At 35.8% G+C, this 26699-nt stretch overlaps 1 protein-coding gene across 1 annotated transcript in view; it reads left to right on the forward strand.

Annotated features, from left to right (window-relative positions):
• The first annotated feature begins 1537 nt into the window (after nucleotides 1-1537).
• Nucleotides 1538-26699, forward strand: part of LOC149572990 (nifU-like protein 2, chloroplastic) — a 31588-nt gene continuing 6426 nt past the window's right edge. The window contains exons 1-3 of the mRNA XM_089814134.1: nucleotides 1538-1642; nucleotides 1715-1841; nucleotides 2862-3172. Coding sequence (XP_089670260.1) covers nucleotides 1568-1642; nucleotides 1715-1841; nucleotides 2862-3172 — 513 coding nt within the window. The 5' untranslated portion in view covers nucleotides 1538-1567. The remainder of the gene's footprint in view (nucleotides 1643-1714; nucleotides 1842-2861; nucleotides 3173-26699) is intronic.

Here is a 26699-nt window from a genome sequence, read left to right on the forward strand (position 1 = left end):
AGTGTGATGACTGACCAACTTTTCCATATGAATGATTAATTATTTAACACAAATAGACAATAAGATGTAGTGATCAGCACATGCATGATAATAATATAATAGAAGCAATAGTGCATGAAATTGTGTAAATAATCCTTTAGTTAATTTGATTAAAATAATCTATTTAAATCATTCATTTGCACCATAATAAAAGTTTACTACAGGAATGATATAAATATTTGTAGCACAAACACATCAACTATAATCCCATAAAATCCATCATATATCTATAAACAAAGTTTATATCTGGATACAAAACGACTAGATATCATCATAAAGCATCATGTCACATCACTAGCATCATCATGCAAATATGATCAAATTAAACACCGTAGCATCTAACATCTATCAACTATGATACTGACAATCAAAATAATGTCAAATTCTCGAAGCATCTCAAATGAACATAAACATGAATATCATTAAGTATCTCTAAGTAAAAATAAGCCATGGTACATAATGCAAACACAGGAGGCACTACAACATTCAACCATCACTGACTCCTATATTTCAATTTTTTGGAACACTTTAGAAAGAATGAACCCATCGCCACTCCTTTAAAGGTGCATAGCTTGGAATACAAACTCTAAATTAAATGCCACATATTCTTACTGTGACATCATTTTCTGCCTAGCAAGATAATGATGAAATGCTAGCATGACTAATGTATGTTTACAATATCTCATCTTACACTAAATCATCAATCCTCATATGGAGGTACAAAGGTTTATCATTATCAAATGATCCTGCCCATTTTGATAGTTGATTTGCCACCCATTGCCCAATTTGTATATGTGGGCAAATATTTTAAACACATTCAACATTTTATAGGTGGATAAAATATATTTATTATTATTCCATGCCAATGCACTTTCCTTCTTTAAAGCATTTATAAAGGGTAATTTACAATGACCCTCATGTCACCCTCCAAATGAAGCTTATCAAAGATTAAAAAAATCGCCATCAAGACAACCTCAAATCCTACTTGAACTTCCACTCTATAATTTTTTGGTCCCAATTGTAACTATATCATTTCTAGAATCCATTGCCACAAGCCTATTGAACCTAGATTTCCATTCAAAGTACCATCAAAATTGACTTTGATCCAACTATCCAATAAGACCATTATACATCCTTATTGACTACTAGATTAAAATTAATCGAAATCAACTTAAATATTATAAATTACAATACTATTATTTATTTATAATTCATTATAACTTTATACAAAAGTATTGTATACCAATCAATAATTTTTTAAATTGTCAACTTGACATAGATCATCAAATTCCAAGTTTGCTAAGGGCATCCGTTTCTTTGGGGTTGGGAGGGGAGGAGTCCTAAATGAGGTGTATGTCTTTGTGGGAAGTTTAGGAAGCGGACACAAATGAGAATATTATGCGGTCAAAGCAAACATCCCCCGTTCCTCGCTTTACCAAGGGGAAATACGTTGCGAATAGCCAAACCATTAAATGCGTTACGAATAGCCAAACCATTGAACACCATTATTTCATTGTTTTTGGCAACTATGCAGGCTTTAGGGAGTCAGGGGATTTCCACCTGCCTTAATTATCGTCAGCACGCAATCAAATTTAATTTTCAGGTATACCTTTTGCCCCCATTGATTTATTTCTGTATTTGCTTTTTGATTTCTAACGATTCCTCTGGTCAGCAGAAGCCAAATTCAAGCGCTTTGGCAGCCATTGGCATCCGCAGTCCATTGTTACTGGGAGAAGTCAATTGTCTTGCGATTTCAAACACCGACCATCCCAGAAGAGCAAGGCAAAGACGAGAAAACTATGGTATTTCTTATTTTTCAGAAATTTTGATTTTGCGACCCCCTTTTAACGGTATAGTTTGCGGTAGACGAAGTGCAACCCTTAGTTTAAGAAATTGCGTTTTTATACTCTATGGAAATAAGGTCGAAGACAATTAACAATGCTCAAGCTTCAAATAAAACAAGAAATTTAAATTTGAAGGTAGATTATGATAGCTTCAGACAAGAATAATATCATGAACTGAAGGGTGATACTCTATGTTAACCACGAAGATCTGATACTTCCTTATTGAGTACAATTACTGGATTTGACCGACAGACATCTTGTCGAAGATAAAGAATACAATCTTATAAAACCATGGGCAATGGAAATTATACACCTTAGAAAAATTTACCAATAGGAGATGTTGATATGTACTTCTTGATTTTGTTTGCTTTCTTTACCATGGAGTTTTTAATGAAATTTTGGTATTGCTTCTGAGTTTTATGGTGGTTATACAGCCCATCTACTTGCTAATGTGCTATAGTACATTTTTCTTCGTATATCTTTCTTTTTAATAAATAGCCAATGTTTGGATATCTGAATCTTCCGTCATAGGTGTTAGCGGTAATTGACGAATGCCAAGCAACTTTTGTAAGGTCATTTACATTCAATTTTTTTGGCTATATCCTTGTGATGTCATTTACGTTCAGGTTTCAAACTTTAGACCTATTTTATAGAAAGAGATAGAATGAGAAATGACAAATACCATATTGCGTAGAATGAGACATTGTTTCTTTCTTTATCCTTTAGTACTCAGATTTATTCTTTCAGACGTCAGTGTCGTGGAAAATGGAAGCTCTTGGTGCATGTCTAGGTTGTTTCTTTATGCTTCCAGTTTTAACGTAATTTCAGTTAAAATAAAAAATGTAATTATGTCTCGAAAAATGTTAAGAAGATACAAATAGCTATAGTCTCAAAGACAATTAGTAGAATTTTGTGTTTCTGAAAAGATACTTGTAAATATTCGAATCACACTCATACTTTATATTTATTATTTTCCAGTTGTTGAAGCAATTGCCAGTCCACCTTCCACTGAGGGGTTAACCCTAACAGAGGAAAATGTCGAGGTGGTATTGGATGAAGTGCGACCATATCTCATGTCAGATGGAGGCAACGTGAAACTTCATAGTATTGATGGAAGTGTGGTGAAATTGCAACTTCAAGGGGCATGTGGGTCATGTCCAAGCTCGGTAATGACCATGAAGATGGGAATTGAACGGCGTTTGATGGAGATGATTCCTGAAATAGTTGCAGTGGAAGAAGTTGCAGATGAGGAATCAGGTCTTGAACTAAGTGAAGAAAATGTTGAAAAGGTATTTAAAAAAATGTATTTCACAAAAGCCATTTTGCATTATCTTCAATAATGGGTCAAATATTTGTACGTTCCTATGTTTTTTTAGCTTTCAGCTCCATGCTTTAAATAAAAATAAAAATAAAGGCTAAATATATAGCTTGAAAAGAGAGATTACAGAGCTGACTTCTCCCCTCATGTCAAACGGGAAAACCATAAGGAGAAAAGAAAACCAACAAAAACAGTCCCCAAGAATTAAATATCAGAGAAGTATTAGCCAAAAAATAGTAAAGATCATATTATGATATAACGGAATTGAATAAAATTATGATATTGTTATTAGGATATAATTGTGTAGAGTTTGAGTCAAACTCATTGACCTATGTTTCAGGAGTAGTAAGTAGTTCACAAGAACCCATCTCTCATGAGAGTGAATGGTCCACTTAGCACTCATTGCACTTTGATGATATCACAAAACAGTAGTAGTTACTGGAGCAGTGAAAAGTAAGGGGAGAAGATAATCATGCTTAAACAGAAGAAATGACTTTCTCACAAGTGACAATTCATGGAGATAATAGAAGATAATCGTGCTTTAACAATTTGTAGTGAAAGTGAATGAGAAAATTTCATGCTACATGTAGTTTGTTAGTGATCGCTCAGAGATCTGGGTTCTGATTTGCTGCTGACCCTTGTGAGTGGTTCCTTACCAGCTCTTTGGGTCCATTTAGTGAATGAGAGCATAAGTGTGAGGATGATAGATGAAAGATCCCTGATGGATCTCTGCTGCAAATCTGCTGTAGATTTATTTTATTTTATTGTTTTTTTCCTGTTTATTAATGTTTTATTGTAGAACTAGACGGAAATTCAGAAGAGTTTGTTTGTTTTTGTGTCGTATTGGCCTTTTGTGCAGGCCGTGAATCTCTAAATGGTTTCTTATCTGCCTGATAAGAAGTGGGAACAGTATCCAATCTCAATGTTACATCAATAGCCTCCTTAAGAGTAGCTGGTTGGAAAGCACGTACCAATCCTTTTAGTCTATCCTGCAAACCCTCAATGAACAACATCACACTACGTTTCTGGGGCATATCCGGTACCATAACTGCAATATGTTGGAACTCATTAATATAGGCTTCTGCATGACCAGTTTGTTTAAGGTGAGCCAACTCCCTGTAATAAAGTTCTGTATCCTTACGGTCAAATCGTGCAATGAGTCGCGCTGTGAACTCAGCATAGGAGTGAACTAAGGCATGATCCTGGGTGACCAATCCATGGTGCCACCAATCATAGGCAATCCCCTCTAAATGCAACACAGCAAATTGAATAGCCTCACGCTCAAGCATGGGCCTCAATGAAAGGTATATGTCCAGCTTGTGGACCCAAGCTCGTGCACTAGTGTCTCCTGAGCCATTATATGGGGCCAATGTAATCTTCCTAGTAGCTCTATTGAGGTCATAATTCTGCTGCTGTTGTGGTAGTCTATTACCACGATCTCCCCTGAACCTGGTTGTATCTCTACGCTATGCACAATACTGGGGAAGAGGGAAGACGTCCCTAACCTTAGGAGGTAGAGCTCTCCACTCAGCCGTGGCTGCCAAAACTGACTCCTGAAATCCCACTTTTGGTGGTTCCACCTGCGTTGGCCGTTCACCTGGTATGAATTGGGGAAGCAATGGCCTATTCTTAGTAGGTGTACGATGGTGATGCCTCCTATTGGAATGAAGGGAGCTCCCAACTGAAGAATGGGACTGATGGCTGCGCGGACTACCAGCCACTGAAACTGATCTACTTTGCTTGCCTCTGTGTCCACCCATCTCCAAACGCTCCAAGGTATCCTGTAACCTGTCTAGAGCCTGAGCGATCCTGGGTTGAATAGTGAATAGGGTCCGCACCATCTCTCTTTCTTTTGCCTTTGTAGGCATGCCATCGCCAGCAACACCCTGTGCCTCACCCATAGCTGGTATCTGTGCGTCTCTGGCGGCTTCTGCTTGCCATTGGTTTCTCCTGCGCTTGTAGAATCTGTGTATTTCTCCACCAGGATGCATAGATTTGTATTCAATCCACCAACTAGTGACTACCCAGATGCTGAAATGATTTATCAAAAACTTTTATCCAATACCTAGATGCCAAAATCTGTTGTGACAATTTCTCACAAACCCTACAGGCTGGTAGGATGTAAGCTCTGATACTACTGAAAGATCCTTGATGGATCTCTGCTGCAAATCTGCTGTAGATTTATTTTATTTTTTTGTTTTTTTTCCTGTTTATTAATGTTTTCTTGTAGAACTAGACGGAAATGCAGAAGAGTTTGTTTGTTTTTGTGTTTTTGATGATTATTCCACATAGAAATGAGAAGTAGCAAATGGCAAGAAAAGAGTCTGAAAATAAATAACAATATGCAGTAAAGTCAGAGTTGATACAAATCGTACCAGGTAGATCTCTGAATTATAGAGCCAAATAAAAGATCCAGTACATTTCCTCTAACAATGACGCCACAACTGGCTGATGAAAATGGGCTAATAAGATGCACGAATCTGCTGCTGAGTAACCGATTATTCTATGTATCCAAGTGCTGCAAATGATAGAGTACGGCTGCAAGAATTCACCTCCCATACGCCAAAGAACATGCCCAACAAAACAAACTGAAGGCCCAAGTTGAAGTGGCGTCTACCTTCCTCCTGAATACTATTGAAACTACTAACAAACCAATACCCAATGCTGCTGAGGGTTACGTCCCAGCCAGCAATTACCCTGGGGTTTGCGTCCCAGAATGCAAATCGCTCAAGCAGAGCAAATCTGAAAAGAAGTGTTTGAAAAATATGCATAATCATGAGAAATGGCGCCCATCTCCTTATAACCCCTTGCAAAGCAATTCGAACCCTAAAGTGACCCCCAATTGGCGTTGGCTATAAAAAATGAATTAAATCTTATTTTAAAGTGACCATGTCACTAGAAAATGACCTTTTCCACCATAGTAATAAATCCGTTCACCAAATTGCCCTGAGACCAAAGAGGAAGATTTAGAGAATTTCAAGACCTCTCCAACGAGCTATCATAACATGGGATACGCATCCAGATGAGGCCAAAATTCCCTTATTACTCCAAAATGGCTATTAACTTAGCCTTATTTAAATGTTAAACGCTAACTTAGGAAATATTAAAAATATAACCCAAATAGCCACAAATTGCCCAACTGACATCACAAACCATAAAATCATCCTGTCACCTGTCTGTAACTGAAGTCGGAAATCAAGGATCCACTGGCAGTCTCATCCCTAAAATCTAGGGATGCTCCTAAAATTTAGGAAACAAGCCCTATCCCTCTGAAATTGAACCCAATGGGTCATCTGATGGAAACCCAGCCCTGGGCATGATCATACCTCCTAAAAAGTAGGAATGAACCCCATAAATGTAGGAACTGCCTCCTAAAAACAAGGAACATCACCCAACTGATCAATACCCACCAGAAAACCTAGCCCCCAACACTGAATAACCATACTTGGTCTCTATCCAACCCTGTCAGCTTACAAGACCCCATAATAAGCTGACTCACATGTCTCTATTAGACTGAGCTAGAGTGGGGACATGACAATAGATTTGATGTGGGCTGCCTTTCGCATGCTGGTCATTGGGTTCAGATGATAAAGATCAGCTCTTTTACTCTATGGTGAAATCATGCCATACCCTTTCACTTTGATCACTTTGACATATCTGTGTTTTGCAGGAACTAATACAGGACATATTAAAGAACAAAAATTCATTGCTGCTTTTTTCGGTTTCAAACAACTGCCAATTCATTGCTTGCTGCGAGGTGAAGAATGCAGCTATGAAGGATTGGGACATCCAGTCCAATTTCATGGATCTCTCTTTCCTTGGCCTGGACAGTTTTCTCCATGCTCTTAATTGCTTTGAGCATGGTGGCTTGGTTATGGACAGGCTGAATTTTGGTTGACGAGGAGGGATGTTGGCAGTGGAAATATAGGTTTTGTTGTTAGTGGGAGGGAACCCTAAGAACCTACAAGATAATTAAATCTCCTTGTCTATTTGAGTGCCTCTTTTGTATGCTAAATAGTATCAACCTTCTAAACAGGGAAAAGGTAGAAGCCTCTTTCAGAGTCATGCTATACATACAATCTATGAGATATTATAATAGAATGTGTTAGAGGACAACAAAAAAAATGGACACTTAAGCAAAGGGCTAAATATAGGACAATATCAAAACAAAGTAAATAATGACTACAAATAAGGAGATTCACTTCTCTCAAGACAATGCAGTCTTTAAGGAGCAAAGAGCACTGAGTTACCTCAAACGATCTAGTGAACAGCAGGAAGAAAAATGATGAAGAATGCTTGTATCGCCAGATTCAATGCATGCTAATTTTGCAAGATGTGATAAACTGAAATCGCTTAATTACACTGATATATAGGCAGATTAAAATATTTAATATATAGAAACAGAAAATAAAAAGGTCAGAGATTTCACCACTAGACAAGTTAAATCTTGGCCACAGATGCCAATGCACTACGTGGAGGTCTGTACACCTGCAATGTCGTCCCAATCAAAACAATTGGTACATTCCCAGGTGGCAATTTTTAGTTTGTCTAACCTCCAAACCTGCACACAAAGAGACGGGAAAATGTTGGAGGCTGCATAGGTAATTGCCTTAGTGAAATCCCTGTTTTGGTCTTTCAACCTCCACGGATAGCCAGACAAGATAAAAAATAAACAATCCAAGTAATAGACACATGATAGGAACAAACACTGCTATGGAGGGGAACCCCTATCATGATGAATTAAAGATGTATAGACTATAAGCAATAGAGCATTACCAACAGCTTGTGGCTTCTCTCTTGAGTCTGAGAGATGACATTGTTGTGAATGAGAGGAGTCTTGACTCTTGTAAATATTTGAGAAATGAGAGTTTTCTGGCAGAACTTTACTGTGAGAAAGAAAGAGTGGAAAGCCAAAAATGAGCAAGAGTTGTGAAAATGTGGGACAAAGAGGGTTTTGTTCAATTGAATGGGGGGCGGGGGGACTAGTGGTTACACATGCATTTGGTTTCTTTGACACATGTCGAGGGCAAAACTATTCTGATTTGAATCTATGGCATGCCTTCAACTGGACTTATATATCCATTAAAAATGTATATTCATGAAAGGGAATAGAAAATTAAGGCTGGAAATGCAAAACTATATTAGAATCTAAAATTTAAGCCACCAAAATTAATAACGATCCATGAAAACTAAAACACAAGCTTAAAATGAGCAGTTTGTTAAATACAACTATAATAGAATCTAAAATTGAAGCCACCAAAATCAATCAATGAACCATGAAAACTAAAACGCAAGCTTAAATGAGCAGTTTATTAAATACAACTCTAAACCAAATTTGAACCAAAGGCTGACTAATGCTTTGTCATTTCCACTTGTGAGGTTGGGGTCATAAAATTCCAATCATATATTTTGTCATAAAGGCCATAGACATAGTTAATAAGAATCAAATTGACATTGGGTCTGATTTTTGACATTACAATGATATGCAATAATAAAGTAACAAGCATATGATGAGAAATTAAACCTGCATAATGACAATGCTAGGGCTAAGCTTTTGTGGCTTACTTGTAGGTGCATTAACTCCTTCCTTGACTTAAGCACACGTGGATAGCTGGTTGTGGATAGTGTGAAGGCACATAAAAGAAGGTCCAATAGATCATAGCTATGATTCCTAGAAGCAAACATATCATGGATGAACATCCTATCATTGAATCTTGAAAGTTCATTTTACATAACTTGTTTTCCTTTAAGAATCCCCTAAGGGTGGATGGAAACACGAGGAAAATAAATTGCTAATGTTTGTTTTGAGAAATGTTGACAAAACCCCTATATATGGTGCTCTAGGCCTTAAAACCTCATTTAGAAATAGTTGAACATGACATCAATAATGTGGCTGATGATGTTGGCTAAGCAAGTTCAATTGATAAGTGGGAGTTTTCCACAACTGTAATGCCCCTCAAGGGATCCAAAAGAACTAACCTAAAGTTTTACTAAGTTTGCCAAACTTTTTTTTTTTAAAAGAACAACATACACATCAATCATAAAGTAGCGGAAGCAATAACATACAATTAGACATAAGCAAACATAACAGATTACATTCCCTAAGGATCCCAAGACGTTGAATCACATTTAAATTTAATTAATACTAAGTCTAATAAATAACACATCCACATGAAAGTACAACTACAAGTTCATGTCCATTTAAATAATATACATTTGTTCCGAATGCCATTTAGCAATGAAATTCAGATGCACAATCATCCACTATACATGTCATAGCATATGAAAGGCTAAAAGAATATACATTTATAAAAATAGATTGCATTATCCCTTTTGGATCCATGAAACAAAGTACAATATAATAAATGAAATCATCCATCATAAAGATATAACCATCCATCGTAATACATAAAGTTAGAATGAAAGGAAATGTAGACAAGAAACTCCAGCCACGACATCAATGGATGGATCTCAATGGTAAGAGTAAAAAGCACTACCACCCGACCTCGTCGTAACTCAAAAAGGTCCACTCCCACCGTGCTGAGGAGATAGTCTCAAGTCCCACACAGGATAACAATCCCAAAATCAAAAGTAATATCTAGGTCAAGGAAACCCTAAAAGTAATCTAAGGGTCCAAGATAAATCAACATCTAGACCTAGAGGCAAACACAGACACGTAAGAAATCTACTATGTAAGCGAGCAAGTGCCATCGCACGAATCAACGCTAGAGTTACCTTGGCAGTCTAACTTGACCTCGACCCCTTAGTGACTATGCGGCACTAGTATCCTTTCGTACTGACAAGGCATACTAACGATGCATGGTCACAACCAATCATTCTCTCTACTCCCATCCTAGTCTGTACTAGCACTCAAGGCATGGGCGAGAACATACAAAGACTCTTATTAGGTTCATTTTACTCTCATTTAGTGTAGTGTTTTCACTTATTAAACAACTTACAATGGGTTACTCTAGCAGCCACTTTGGGCCTTGACCTCCATTGCAAGCCACTTCCCGACGTTACATATGGATAACCTACCCTAAGCTCATAAAAGTATAAATCAAAGAATCACAAATTTCCCCTCAGTCCTATACAAGTGATTGGAAATCATAAAAATGGTAATCCAAAATAATGCCTTTGTTCTTTACAAGAAATTGGAAAGCATTCCAAAAATACTGATCGAAGACTCAAAAAGGTTAAGTCAAGTATGTCATAACATTCATCTCGTTATCCCACAAGGACACTGAAAACAATAACAAACAATATAACCAAACTCATCAAAGAGCATACCAACACATTACCATGGTTGAGTTTAAAAGATCAAGATCTAATCAGCATAATACCACAATCATAGAACTCCCAAGCCTCTGGTAGACGTCCTAAAACTGGTCAACACTAGTCAACCCGAACCCAAAACATAAACAACATACAGATAACAAAGTAGTTTCATAATTTGGTTGGATTTTGAACGCATATAGTTTTGAGTTAACAATAAGGTGAAGTTTTCATTTCAATGTATGTTTCAAGTAGATGAGATTCATAGTTTACCCTTACAATTTAACCCATTCTTATATTCGAATAAAATGCACAATTACCCCTGTTCGATTTTAAGTCCATTATTCTAAATAACTTAAAGGTGATTATTTATTTAAATTATTAAAATAATACTTCTTGATCTTCAAGTAAAATAATTTACAATTTCATTAAAATCAATAATATTAATAATAATTAAATAAATTTAAAACTTCATTAATTAACTTCCATTATTAATTAAACTTAATTAAATACATTTAATATAATTAATAAATAATTATATAAAAATAGTTATATTCTCATTCATTAATTATTTATTAAATTTATAATTATTAATAAATAATAATTTAAATTTAATATTATTAATTTTTTATAAAAACAATTAAAAAAATAATAATAAAACACTATTTATAAAACCCGACATGTTTTAAAGGCCCGCCGACCTTAAACCCTGCAGCGATAGGTTATACTGCTGCCACAGTCAACAGTATTACTGCTGCTGCGAGCAACAATGTACCTGCTGCCATGGCCATAAAGATGGCGATAGTAGGTACGGGGGGGGTGGGGATTTCCCCACCCCCTCTCATTTAATATTTATTTTTTGTTTAATTAACTTTTTAAAATAAATTTAAAACAAAAACCCTCCCACAATTTATATATATATATATATATATATTTTTTATAAGAATTCTAGCAATTCATTGATAGGAAAAATATGGCGACCATACAAATTTTCAATACAAAATTTTCATTTCTTTTCAACCCCTTCCTAATTTAATTTTCAATTTTAAAATCTACTCAAAGAGGATTCTAATGATATTTTTAATCCTCATGTATACAAAAGAATCAACATGCATACTAGTAATTTCAAAATAAAATATTGGAAGATTCATCACGATGAAATTCGGATAAACAATTTAACAATCATGAAGAAGACAAAATTATAACATAATTTCACTGGGTGAACAAAACACAAGAATCTACTTGGTTCTAATGCTAAAATCGCAAACACCCAAAAGATTGTGAGAAAAATTTCTTCTCTCAAAACCTTCTCTCTGAAAATTCCTTCTCCAAAATTCCTTGGTCTTCACAAAACTTCAGTTCCTGGAAAATGAACTCTAAATTGTTGATAAGGAGTTCTCTCTTGAATTTGGGGCATTGATTGCACGATCACCCGAGGGAACTCCTTGATCACAACCCTTTAACTCTTTGTTATATTTTCTTTTATGTTTTCATGCACGCTTTTTTCAATATAAAATATTTTTATTAAATTTATTTGCTTTCTCTTTTTAATTAATGTATTATATTTTAATGTCATGCATAAGCTTTATGCAATTTAATTAAAATAAACTTTATTAAATAATTGTTCACTCTTTTAATTTTCGAAGTGTTTTTAATATAATATTTATTAAGTAATAATAATATTTAGCATTTATTTGAAAAATGATCTTCTAAATTTATTATTATTAAATTAAATAAATATTATTATGCTCTAAAATTAGAACTTATAATTTATTCTTTAAAATTTAATTTTTTTATTTAATTAATTTCTCAATTAATTAAATATAATTAAATATTGAAAATATCATAATAATTTTTCATTAAATTAAATCATTAAATAAATCTTTTAATTAGACTTAATTAATAGAAAAAATACCAAAGAACTATAAGACGAAGTACGAAAACCCATCATAAAATACCATATACAAGATCAAACTCTAGGGTTATAATCATGAATTTACGTCATACGACGCATTCGGAAGGTAATCATCTCAGATACTTGTCCTAATTTTTTTAGGACAAATGGGTTTAAAGGTTACAATTTGGACTCAAGAATTTATCTCCCCTCTCTTACCATTGAGATAATGCAATAGGGTACGCTCATCCTGGCAATTCAGGGAAGTTGATACCTGATACTTGCAATCTGCATAAAATCCACACATGTACAAACACATATATACTAAACTAAACATGCAATGGCAAGAAGTGGTGCATTGTGTAGATCCGAACTAGCAGGTGACTATGACTCCCTTCCTTAACCACATTAGAAACATCATACATAAAGAAAATATACACGCACACCATACGTATGCAGTATGGGTTAAGTATCCATCAGAAAACATGTATAATATATCATTTAACTAATCATCATCAAATAAGTGAAATCACTGTAATAATCAACATCAAGGTATAATCATGCATACATGAAGTAAATAGTACCAAGTAGTCTCATCATAAAATCAACCAAGTGTGAAATAGTATTTGACAATCTGAAAGATAATGCTACTAATCATCAAGCATAAACTGGCCTAAAAGAGTTTGGCAATAAAAACTGAATGTAAACTAGGGGCAGGCACTAAAACAATAAGTCAAATTATGATATTGGTAGCAAGATTCAACTATGTAGTTTTCAAGTCAAGCTGATTGACCCATGTCTCATGAGCAGTGGTTCACAACAACCCATCTCCTGTGAGAATGAATGAAATACTTAGCACCCGTTGCATCTAGGTGATGCTCAAAGGGGTGATGCATTAGGCCTTAACAAGAGGTCACCCATCTTAGTATTACTCCAACTCAAGCAAGCATAGCCAAAGGGTTTCCTCCAAGGTTAAACCCACTTAGCTTGGAGTCATATTTTTCATGTCATCAATAGGCAAGAATGTCTTTCTCTAAGACCATCAAGGGACAACAGGGACGCCTAAGCATCATCTAGCTTTCTTGGGATGGTAGGGAGTCACCAAACTATCCCTTATAGGGGGAACATTTTGAGATGCCCCTTTTTGGCACGGACTCCTATTATCCCTAAGACAATTGAGGGACACCCAAGCATCATCTAGCTTTCTTGGGACAAAAGGGAGTCCCCAAACTATTCCCTATAAGGGGAATATTCTAAGATGCCCCTTTCTTTGCATGAATAGCTTGGGGATATTTCCCTTATAGTTGATGGTGGCAAAGAGAGGTAATGTGGGTGAAGGACTAGGGGCCATGGAGTAGGTGAGGTTTGGTCACCATCCCATGTCTTATGGACGCCCTTGTCTCAAACATTTTGAGATTTTGGAGGTACAAGTTCCCATGAAATAATAAAACTCCAAATAACTACTAGGCCATGCTTTTATTACAAAGGATAGTTTTTTGCTAACATTATTCCATTACATATTTGCATAAGAGCAATGGTTTTTTGGAATTCTCAATGGATTGCATATAACAGGTTTTTGAGGTTGTACACAAGATAACATCTACCGAATTTGTAATAGTAGCTTTGACAAGTTTCTAGTCATAGAGCATCTACGACAAGTTTTTTTGTTGATTGGATGCATAGGGTTTATTATAGATTTTCAGCAAACTTATTATCATCCAAACATCAATAAACAATGACAAGCCATTGTTTATAATATTCATCATATCAGCTATGGATTGTATATAATATTCATCATAACATTGTCTGATCTATTATCTATGGATTGTGTTTACAACTGGAGAAGATATTTATGATAATATTTGAGAAGATATGATATTTATTGATTGTCTATAATATCCATCACATCATCTATGGATTGTCTATAATATTCATCACATTACTGTCTAATATTCATCACAAATGATTGTGTTCTATTCTCCTCATGCCCCAGGGTTGCAAAAAGTTACTTGCACATTTGTTAAAATGACTAGGGTTTGAAGAATTTTCAGCAAAGAGAAAAAAAAAGATGCTTGATATTTGAGCGCATGGCAAAATAAGGCAAGGCTAATTTCTTTTTGAAGCACATAAGGGACAATTCACTATTGAGAATGTTTCATAACCAAAAATGATAGGAAAAAAATTGCAAAGTCCAAAAAAGTGGATAAAAATCCCAAAGTGTGCATCATAATGCCATTAGGGAAAAAATTGTTAGAGAAAAAATAGGACAACTTGATCTCGAACAGGCCCCATAAAACCTACCGTCCAACAAATGGTAATGTAAAAGTATCTAATTTGAATCTAGTCGCACACCATAAGGCAATCACAAAAGTTTGGCAAACGCCCAAAAAATGTCCACTTCCTCCTTGTTGCCTACTCATTTATAAGATGCCGAAAAAGCCCTAGGCCATGTGGTACAATAGTTTTTTGAAATTTAAAACATCAAAGTGTCTAGAAAGCCCTAGTGTTGAAGATTGTAGTTTTGATAGAGATCTTTATCTCTGATTTGCTATATTTATTGAAATAAAGAAAATACCTACGGATTGTGTTTACAACTGCAAAAGATATTTATGTTAATATTTGAGATAATATTATATCAAGGGACGTGTCATGCATTTGGAAACATGAAGAGATTTGTATTTGGAAATTGAAGAGACCTTTGGTTGTGATATGAAGAGCCTCTCAATTATATATATATGTAATTGCCTTGTGTGTTGTAACAATGAATCAAGTGGATAGCATTGTAGTTGAACATTTCATTATTCATGAAAGAGATATTTTTCTGGTGTGGCTGGGTTTTTCCCTCTAGTTGGAGGGTTTTACCGGGATGAAGTTGTGTCTTTTCTACACACCAATCCTCCAAATTCTGAACAACCATCATGTACTTTCCAACCGCATCTACATGTGCACAACTAGAACATGAAGTGACAAGCTTTTGAAATTTTACACCATGAAAGTCCTTTGCCTATTCTTTGGCTTGCCTAGCAAAATCAAGTCTAGGCATAGCGAACAAGCTAGATACCTCCAAGTACATCAAATATATAACCACACAAATAAGGTCCTATGTGTGGTTTTTACACCATTGCCACATTGCAATTTTGCTGGTAGGTGTAGGCAGTAGAGTTAACTTGGCAACAATCAAGGATTTAGAGGGTCTTGTTTGGGTAGAACTTAAAATTTGCAAAAAGACAGCTAAGTCCAGGTCAAAAATTTAACAGAAGGATTTTGAGCTATTTTTGGCGAAGTATAGAGGAGATGAGACACCTCTTCGTCTCAAGTGAAGAGGAGATGAGACACCTCTTTGTGGCAAGGAAGGGGGAGATGAAGGCTCTTCCCATCTCTTGTAAGCTGAATGTTGTCCCTTCTCATCTCAATTCAAGAGGGAGAAAACTTCTCCTAATCTCATGATTGATAAAGGAAGGAGATGATAAGCCATGAGTTTGATCCTAGCAGTTCAAAACTTTTAGGCAATAAGGGCCTTATGGCTGAAGTATGTGGCCTTGGGCCCATAAACAACATTTTAAAGGCAATATAAATGGCCCTATGGATAATGTGTGAGCTTGGTCTAATTAGACCATGCCTTTATTTGATGAGGTATGGGCTTGATGGGCCCTAAATCCAAGCGAGTATAGCCCTAAAATCAAGTAGCTATGCTCAATCCCAAATGTATGTGTGCAAAGAATGAAATATCAAACATGAATTTGAATAAGGCCGACCTTAAATTGAGGCATGTTGGCATCACATGAGCAGATAAAGTCTAAACCTATGTTATCAGGTTTGGACCTTGCCAGCTGGGTTAAGCTCTGGGTCCTTCTTAGGTTCGGATTTGTGTTGGGTCCATGGCAGGTCTAGGTAGGGTCCACGCCATGGGACCTTCAAGGACCCACAAGGACCCATGGACCCATGAGACCAAAAGGTTTGAAAAAAACACAAAAAACTATATTTTATTTTAATTTTATAATGGCATAACTCACACACGCATGTGCGCACACGTAAATATTTGTATGAGCTGTATCGTTTAATCTTGAATTATATCAAATTGCAGTTTACTAATGGTACTGCTATACCCTTTTGGCTGATTGCAGCTTATATTATTTTCAAGTAGAATTGCTGTTATATTTCCGGTATATACTGTCTCTGTTGAGCAAACTTGCAACCCAAACACTTGGTGTGACAAGCTAATGAGTCTGTATAGGCAAGAAAAGATAACAACAACAATTCTACTTGAAAATAATATAAGATGCAATCAGCCAAAATGGTATAACAGTCCCATTAGTAAATTGCAATTTGATATTGTTTAAAATAAATGGTACAGCTCATACAAATATATATAGTCAAGCCCACCATAAGTAAAATAAAATGTGACACTAAATATTAATAGCAATTGAATTAACCCCAATCCAACACAGAGCTGATTTAAAATATCACACCAAATTGAAATATATATTGGAAAATTGGAAACCACATTGTTAGTCAAGCCTAGTCCTATATATATATGTAGAAACATACTCATGAACACCCCCACGACCCCAAATGGAATTTTTTTTTCTGCCGAAACCCATGAACCCGTACTTGAATCTGAACCTGCCCCAGAACCTGAATTGGCAACCCAAACACTTGGTGTGACAAGCTAATGAGTCTGTATAGGCAAGAAAAGATAACAACAACAATTCTACTTGAAAATAATATAAGATGCAATCAGCCAAAATGGTATAACAGTCCCATTAGTAAATTGCAATTTGATATTGTTTAAAATAAATGGTACAGCTCATACAAATATATATAGTCAAGCCCACCATAAGTAAAATAAAATGTGACACTAAATGTTAATAGCAATTGAATTAACCCCAATCCAACACAGAGCTGATTTAAAATATCACACCAAATTGAAATATATATTGGAAAATTGGAAACCACATTGTTAGTCAAGCCTAGTCCTATATATATATGTAGAAACATACTCATGAACACCCCCACGACCCCAAATGGAATTTTTTTTTCTGCCGAAACCCATGAACCCGTACTTGAATCTGAACCTGCCCCAGAACCTGAATTGGCAACTTAGAGATCTAAACTCAATGCAAATGGGGCCTATAATCAGGTCTACGATGTAACATTAAGTTCAAAACTTGAGATTTGATGCCTAAAAGTCGATGAACAACAGCCCCCTACACTTTAAAAGTTAAAAGAGTGGTATTGGTGGTATTGGGGCCACAATCCAATGAATTTTGGGCTTAATTAAACCCCATGGCTGGCATACAGGTTACTAAGACCTAAATTTAATTTTTTATGAAATGTGTGGCCTTATTAATTGTTTGGGACTCAATTTTCTAAATAATCTGTAGGACCTGGACTTAATTTTGATGGTTAGGACCAAAATCTGGGTTTAACTACTCAGAACTGGCCCTAAATCTGATCCATAATATGACGTCTATTATTGGAATTAAAAGTCAGGGCTTAGTACAAGTAACATGTGGTCCATATGGGCCCAAAATAATATCAGATCTGAGCTTTAGATGAAGCAAATCCTGCTCTATATCTAGCTTATGGGCTGAAAGACATTAAAATATGTTTGTATTTCAAATTGGACCCTGTCCTATAAGCCAAACATGCGACTGATTTAGTACAAATTGGGCCCAGATCTGGGCACAAAGCTCAATAAAATAGGCCCAAAGGTTACCGTGTGGCCTTGAGGGATTAACCAGGTCTTATTTATGTAGTGTGTGGTCTAATTAGGCCCTAAAACCAAGCATATGACTTCTGAGGTCCTAAATCTAGCCTCACCCTCAAACACGCAAGCTTAAATTTAATAACTGTGGCCTTAATTTTAAACTTGCAGGCCCAAATCTGATCCCTTATTGCCAGACATATGGCCATGTCTCCATGGCTATGCTCTAAATTTTGAACATAAAGGCCTAAATCTGATCGCAGGGCTCTAAATTCAAATGTAGATGCCTTAATTTTAGTAACTGCCTTAAACAATTCGAATTTGGACAGCCCTATGGACAAAATTTAATAGGAGATGCCTTTTGGTTGCAGCGTCTATATACATAGGCCTTAAGATGAAAACTCTTTACTTTTAAAAAAAAAGGAAAAAAAAAAAGAGCAGATTGGTTAGGGTGGAAAGTCAGAGGGAAGAAATTGAAAATCAAGCAACCTTTGCCACTCAATAAGGATCAAATTTGCTAAAATCAGAGTTGAAAATTGAAGAAAATTCAGCGAATTAAGGAGCAGAGGCAAATTCACCCACAGTCGGATGCAATTTTGAGAAGGAAATTTGGGATGTGAATGTTGAATTAATGTTAAGAGGTCTGATTGCAATTAAGACCAAGAGGAATTATTAATGATTAGAACACTTTCTGCCCCAAAAATGTGCAAATTTTCCAGACTTTAGTACATGCAAAAAAAAGAAAAAACTCAGATCAGAGAGGTTTATCAGGTTTCAAGGTGATCTTTGTCCTAGGCAAGAACAAATTGAAACAGAATTTAAATGCAAAATCCAGATCAGAAATCAGGAAAGGAGCCAGATAATGTTATTCTAAGCATGGCTTCAGAGAGAGATTTTACCATTTGATTTCAACAACAGAGCTAAGACAGAACTCAATCTGATCAGCATGGGTGATTCTTCACATCGGTAACATCAAGCATTTGTAGCAATAATGAATCTGGATCATAGTCAAATTCAAAAATCATTAACAATATCAAAATAAAAGGAAAATTCAAATAAGTCTTTCTTCATCCTATTACAAGTAAATTGTCTTCATTTAAGTGCAGCTTCATGTGATTGGAAAGAAATACTTTTGTCTTAAGTTATGTTTACACACCACTTCTTAAACTTAACACAGGGTTTTGTTTGTTCAACACCAAGGAGGCTTCTAGGAGGGGTCCAGCATCAGCATACAGATTAACAAGCTAAAGGATGTTTTAGGCCAAGCATTTTATAATTTCAACAACAGTAACATGGAGGCATCGTCCAGGCAGATACAAATCATTTACAAGAACAAAAAAAGGGTTAAGTTTGGGAATCAAAATGAAAATGGAAGTGCAAATATGGTGGTGAAGTTAACAGTCACGAGGCTTAAAGGTGAAATTGTGGAGAAATCGAGAGGCCTAGGTCATATGGAGAAAGGCTCAGCAAGATCAATGGAAGAGAAAGGGATGGAGTATATGGAAGATGAAGCAATTGAGAAGATAAGCCATCACATTTGAAAGCCAACAGTGATTTCTCATCAGCAAGGGGTATTTATCAAGTTCCTAGACAAGTTGATGAGGTGAGAGCCCTTTCCTCAACCAATGAAAACATACCAAGTGTCCCTATAATGATGATAAATGAGATTGTGTCTAGGCTCATTGAATGTGAAAAGAAGATGAGGATGAGTAGCACAACTCCCAAGGTGATGATGTGGCTTCTTGTACAATTGCTCTTTTCTCATTGGTCCACTTGTCATTGCACCTTATCCAATTGTTATGCATTGGAATTTTCTTATTGGTCTTTGAAGATAATATAATTTTCTAATTGGCCTACATGGTGGTGCTTAGTTGTAATTGGGTGAGCATTTAATATTTGTAGGTATGGTTATGTGATGCAGGAGTATCTTGGGTGTAAGTGCAATTTTGCATCACCCAAAAATATTGTTTAGTTTTCCAATAAGGGCTATCTTTGTGCAGAGTTACTATTTTAGTAAGTTGTTTGTCTGAGCTCAAAATGTTCTAATTTCTTCTATGGGGGTTCACTTTGGCTATACCATCTTGCTAGTGAAGTTTAATTGCAATATAAAGTGAATTTTGGTAGAAGGGTAAAACACTTTGAACTCAGTTTTGAAGGTTCCGAAGGCTCCAAAAGAGTGTCAAATCTTGGTTGATAGACACTTGGTGGACAATAGCTATGGAGCACTTCCTGCCATTTTTGAAATGGGGTTATAATAGCCAATTGGGTCAACAAGTCAAGAGTTGCAACCTTCAAAAGTTGCACTACATTGAATAGAAAAATAAAATTCCTTCAAACGCTCTTTTGAGTTCCAAAAACTGTTTGGGGCCTATTTCAGTGTAAGAAAAAATAAATAATAATATTTTAGGGATGATTTGCCTCAGAGTTTAGGGTCAGAATTTCTAGAACCTTCTGGGCCGTTAAAATTCCCTTATCTAATAAAGTTCACAAGGTTATCTAGGGCAGTTCTGATGGTGTATATGGTGGCTATGACATGTAGATTATTGTAATAAAATGCCCATGTGGCTGTAGCATGTCATATTAATGAATATTGTAATATTATTTCATTGAAGGTAATAGAAAGCAAGTTTCATGTCATTGCAATTGTTTGGTTCTTGCAATTTGATGTTTGTTTCTTTATTGTGTTGTGTGTGTTTGTGTTAATAAGGGGAGTACCCTTCATTAAGTGGTACTAGAGCAAAAGCTCTTGAGTGTATAGGCAAATCGTTAAACGTGACACAGTTTGCATCAAGACTATGGTTGTGGAAGAGAAGTGTCGAAAATGCCTCCATGAAAAAACTGTGGTGGAAGAGTTGCGGGTGTGACAGAAGAGGGTTTAAAAGCCCTCTAGAGACAAGTACAAGGATTGCAAGAGGAGTTATGTAAAGGAGCCAATATTGTGGAAAGAAATGAAAGTGAAGGTGAATTTGAAGAGGAAGGATAAACTAAAGAAGAGCAAGAGGTGGTTGGAGACCCTGGGGAGGTTAGACTTTTTAGGGTTATTTTCAAGATTAGGAATGTGCCGAAACTTGAGGTTTCCACATTTTCATTAAATCTCAATCTAGAAGAATTTGATCGATTGGATCAATGACATGGAAGAACACTTCAAGTATGAAGAGGTAGAAGATCCTAACAGAAATACCATTGAAAGCTTATGCTAAGATTTGGTGGAAAAGGGTTTAGTTGGAAAGAAATAGAAGAGGAAAGGAAAAGATAACAAGATGGGATAAAATGACTAAAGAGACAATTTGTTGATTATGAGCTTGATTTGCTGAAGAAAATGCAAGGGTTGAAGCAAGCCAAAAGATATGTGTAGAAAATATATAGAAGAGTTCTATCGAGTCCTTATCAGAACAAACATTTTGAAACAAACAAGGAGAAGGTTGCCCATCATTTAATTGGGTTGAGACCAAGTATTCAAGAAGAGTTGATAATGGTGGGAATGTCTACCATTGGAGACACATATCAATTTGCTTTGAAGGTAGAAAATTTGAACAAGAAGTTTGAAAGCAAGCAAGGAGTAGTAGTCAGAATCAAAGGGGAAATAATTTTTATCACTCTTGCGATCAAAATAATAGAGATCAAAGAGGAAGAGGGTAGGGACTAGGAAGAGGATGTTTTCGTGGGACATGTTCCAATTGTGGAGGACATATAGCTTATGAGAGTCCCCAACATCAAGGGAGAACAAATAGAAAACCAAACAACAATGCATGGGTTGCATGTAGATGAAGATGCCAAGTCATCACATTTTGAAGATGCTGAAAGTGGACATGTTTTCATCACAAGAAGAGCTTTGCTGAACGATGAGAACGAACTTGAGCATCAAAAGAATTATTTTGCACAAGTTGTAAGTGTAATGGTAAAGTATGCAATGTTATTGTTGATAGTGGTAGCATTGATAATTTTGTTTCAGAGGAAATGGTTAATAAACTGAAGTAAGAAGGAAGCATTTGAATCCCTATGAATTGCTTGGTTGCAAAAGGATCGTGAAGCTTTGGTCAATGAACAATGTCTAATAAAGTTAAACAATGGGAACCATCATGATGAGGTGTTGTGCGATATTATGGGAACTATCATGATGAGGTGTTGTGTGGTATTATGCTTATGATGTTTGTCATCTGTTGTTAGGGAGACAATGACAAAATGACAATTTGATAGCCATGCAGTACATGATGGCTATGCAAATAGAGGAAATAGAGGAAAAGTGATGTAGTAATGCAAGTATTTGTTTAATTGATGGATAGAAGTTTCTAGAAGGCATGAACCATGAGCATAGGTGTTTTGCTTTAATTCCACAAATTGATAAAGAGGAAGTAGAAGAAGAAGAAACACTTGTAGAAGTTGCATATGAGTTAAATGAGTTTCAGGATATTGTATCTGATAATGTACTTGATGGATTGCCATTAGTGAGAAAGAGTAGTCACCAAATGTACTTGATTCTAAGAGCCAATTTTCCAAATAAGGCAGCCCACAGAATGACTCCAATAGAGAGTAGGGAGTTCAATAGGCAAGTGCAGGAGTTGTTACGGAATGGATTGATTCGAGAAAGTTTGAGTCCATGTATTGTACCAACAAACTAGCTCTAAAGCAAAATGGTGAATGGAGGATGTCCATAGATTCTTTGGCTATGAACAAGATTACTATCAAGTATAGATTTCCCTTGTAAGGATGGATGACATTATAGATAGTTTGATTGGAGTTGCGTACTTCACAAGGATAGATTTGAAGAAGATATCACCAATTCTGGATTAGAGAAGAAGATGAATGGAAGACAACCTTCAAGACAAAGGAAGCTTGTATGAGTGGTTCATGTCCTTTGGGCTAATCAATGCATTAAGCACACTCATGCAACTCATGAATAAGGTACTAGAAAATCTTTAGGAAAGTTTTTTATTGTTCATTTGGATGATGTTTTGATCTTCAATTAGACATTGGAAGAACGTATAATGCATATTCGTAGGGTCTTTGAGTGTTTAAGGGAAGAGAAGCTTTTGATTAATCTGAAAAAGTGGAGTTTTGTGAAGGAGTTAGTGTATCTGGGATTTGTAGTTTCAGTAGATGGTCTTAAAATGACCCCATAAAAGGTGAGGGCTATCCTTCAATGGCCTACTCCAAGAAGTGCTACTATGGTAAGATCTTTTCATGGTTCAACTAGCTTTTAAAAAATGTTTATCAAATTTTTTAGTAGTATATGTGGACCCTTGAATAAAGCAACGCGAGGGGATATGAAAGATTTTAAGTGGACTACAAGAACAACAAGGAGATTTGATTTATTCAAAAGAAAGTTACTAAATAACTTGTATTGGCACTTCCATATTTTAATAAGGTATTTCAAGTAGACTATGATGCGAGAGGTAATGCCATTGGAGTTGTTTTGAGTCAGGAAGGTATACCCATTCCTTATTTTAGTGAGAAGTTGAATGGTGTCAAAAGAAAGTATTATGTTTATGATCAGTAGTTCTATGTTATAGATTAGGCATTGAGGAAGTGGAGACATTATCTTTTGTTTAAAGAGTTTTATGTATTTTTGATTATCGAGCTTTGCAATATTTGAGTAGTCAAAAGTTGAATCAGAGACATTTGAAATGGGTTGATTTTTTGTAGAGTTACACTTTTTGTTTTGAAGCATAGGAGTGCAAAGTCTAATATAGTTGCAAATGCCCTCAATTGGAGACAAAATTTGCTCACAGAGATGCAAATTGAGGTTGTTGGGTTCAAGGAACTCAAGAGTTTGTAACTAGAGGATCCTGATTTTGGTGAAGCTTGGAGAGCCTGTACAAAACTTGTTGACAAGACTAGATGGTTGGATTTTATAATCTAGGATGGTCTATTGTTCAAAGGTAGTCATTTGCGCATTCCAAGGAGTTTCATGAGGGAGACACTAATTAAAGAGAAGCATACTGGAAGATTGGCTGGATACTTTGGTTGAGAGATAACCATTTCTCTAGTTAGCAAGCATTATTATTGGCCACAGTTACAACAAGATATTAATAAGTTTGTACAGAGTTGCAAAATATGTTAGATGGCAAAAGAAACAAAGTAGAATACAAGATTATATCATCTATTACTTGTACCAAAGAAGTCATGGGAGTACATTAGTATGGACTCTGTTATTGTCTTACCAAGAATTTTAGAGAGGGCATGATTCCGCTTTTGCGGCGATAGACTAGTTTCTAAAGATAACACATTTCATTCCTTGTAAGAAGACCGATGATGTTTTTCATGTGGCAAAATTATTTTTTTGGGAAGTGGTGAAGATTAATGGTCTACCCAAGAGCACATATTTAGATCGAGACATCAAGTTTGGTAGGTACTTTTGGAAAACATTCAAATTTGAAGGTCAACTCAACACATCATCCTTAGAGTGATGAAAGGACATAAGTGGTGAATGGGAGTTTGGGGAATTTGTTGAGATATTTGGTTGAAGATAAACCAAAGGGATGGGATTTGATTTTACTAGACAAAATTTGCATATAATAATTCTACAAATAGGAGCATTGGTAAATCACCATTCCAAATAGTACATGGAAGTAGTCCCAAAAATGCTTTAGAATTAAGGAAGTTGGACAAACGAGAGACAAGTAGTATTGAAGTTGAAGATTTTGTAGACACTTAAAGAATTTACATGAGGAGGTGAGGAAGCAAATTAATAAAATGAATAGAGAGTACAAGGCTAAGGTGGATGAGCTAAGTTGCCGGTTCGCGGTTCGGTTCCGGGTTCAGGTTCAAGAACCGGTTCGCTGGTTCGACAAAATTTTGAAAAGGGGTTTGGGTTCATTTGGGTTCGTTAGTACAAAAACATGTAAATTTAAAAAAAAAAAAATATATATATATATATATATATATATACGAAGCATGAGTTAGAATTAGAATGTAGCATAGTAGCATAAACACATTTGAACAACAAAAAACTTTAAAACAGATAAACGATATAGTAGCAAACCACAACGATCATTGGAACCCCTAGCGACTAGATCTCTTCCCTTTCATTTAAAAAATTCATAACTGTATTTGATTAGTTTATGCAGATCAACAGTAAGTTTTAATAAAAATTTCTTCTTTTCATAAATTTATTTACCAAACTCTTATTATGATTAACATAATTGATTGAACGTGGTTAAAAACTAATTAGATCTAGCTTGCAGAAGGTAAATCCCTTTGACCAGCTGAATATTCTTCAATCTCTTTGGGCACAATCTCCCAAGCACTGATCAACAACAGTAAACTGGAAAAAGACCATTCATGGAGGCCTTTGGATAACACAGTCTGACATCCCAGATTCAATATTCTTTAATACAATTTTTAATATACCTAGAGGAGAAATAATCAGCCAAACAGTGAAAGACAATGTGGTAAGTAGCTGCCCCACCTGACCATATTCATGTGACCGTAACTTTCTTCTGCAGGGCAATGTTTCCCAATAAAATGTTGTTTATTGTTTAGTGTTTGAAAAATTCATATTGCTACTCAAATAGGCCCTGAAATTCCTCGAAATTGGTCATGGTGGTCGCTACATGTTGAGCATCTTCTCTTGTGGGTGTCTCAAATTTAGTAGCATTTTGATTCAAATAGAAAGTGTTTTACAGCTAGGGATTACTCAACACTAAAAAACTGTGGCATTGTAATGCCTACCAACCCAGACCCAAGATGTATCAACATAAATTAAATTAAAACATGCTGTAATGTGGAAAATTTATATGTGGTTCTCCTAGGTTCGAACCCTGGTCTGAAATTTTATGTGGTTCTCTTGGGTTCGAACCCTGGTTCGAACCAGATCGAACCAGGCCTCCAAAAACGAACCCAGGTCGAACCGGACCAGAACCGTGAACCGGTTCGAACCGGTACGTGGTCTGGAGGGGGGGGGGGGGGAGGTACCCGTGCAACTTAGTGGATGAGAAAAGGAGGCATAAGGAATGTCAGATTGGAGATAAAGTCATGGTTCATTTGAGGAAGGAGAGATTTCTACTCAGAACATATTATAAGTTGAAGATGAAGAAGTTTGGACCATGCAAAATACTAAATAAGCATGATTCGAAAAATGCTATAAGTAGAGTTGCCCAATGAGCTCAATATTTCACCAGTGTTTAATATTTCAGATTTGACAAATTATCATGAAGTGTTGAAGAAGAGCTAAAAAAAGCACAGTGGAATATTCTAGTAGCTACTTCAATTACAAAGGAGATTGAAGACATCTTGGATAGCCATGTTGGTAGAAGCACACGAAACATGACATATGAAGAATATTGGGTCAAATAGAAATGAAGGTTTGTTGAAGATTTATCGTGGTTGCCAAGGGAGGAGGTTAATTGCCTTGGTTTTCCTTTGAACTCTTGAGGTTAATCTCCTTGGTTTTCCTCTAAACACTCGAGGTGTAACAAGTTACTTCTCAAATTATTTTAGGTGTCTGATGCAAGAGCATTCTGGTGTAAGGGCAATCTGGGATCACCCAAAAATATTGTCTAGTTTTTCAATAAGAGCTATCTTTGTGTAGGTTTACTATTTGTGGAAATTTACTATTTTTAGTTAGTTCTTCCTTTGAGCTCAGAATGTTATAATATCTTCCTTAGGATTTCAATTTGGTTA

Source organism: Cupressus sempervirens, chromosome 2, assembly GCF_028749045.1.
Source record: "Cupressus sempervirens isolate cs-2001-9-10 chromosome 2, ASM2874904v1, whole genome shotgun sequence".
NCBI classification, from domain to species: domain Eukaryota; kingdom Viridiplantae; phylum Streptophyta; class Pinopsida; order Cupressales; family Cupressaceae; genus Cupressus; species Cupressus sempervirens.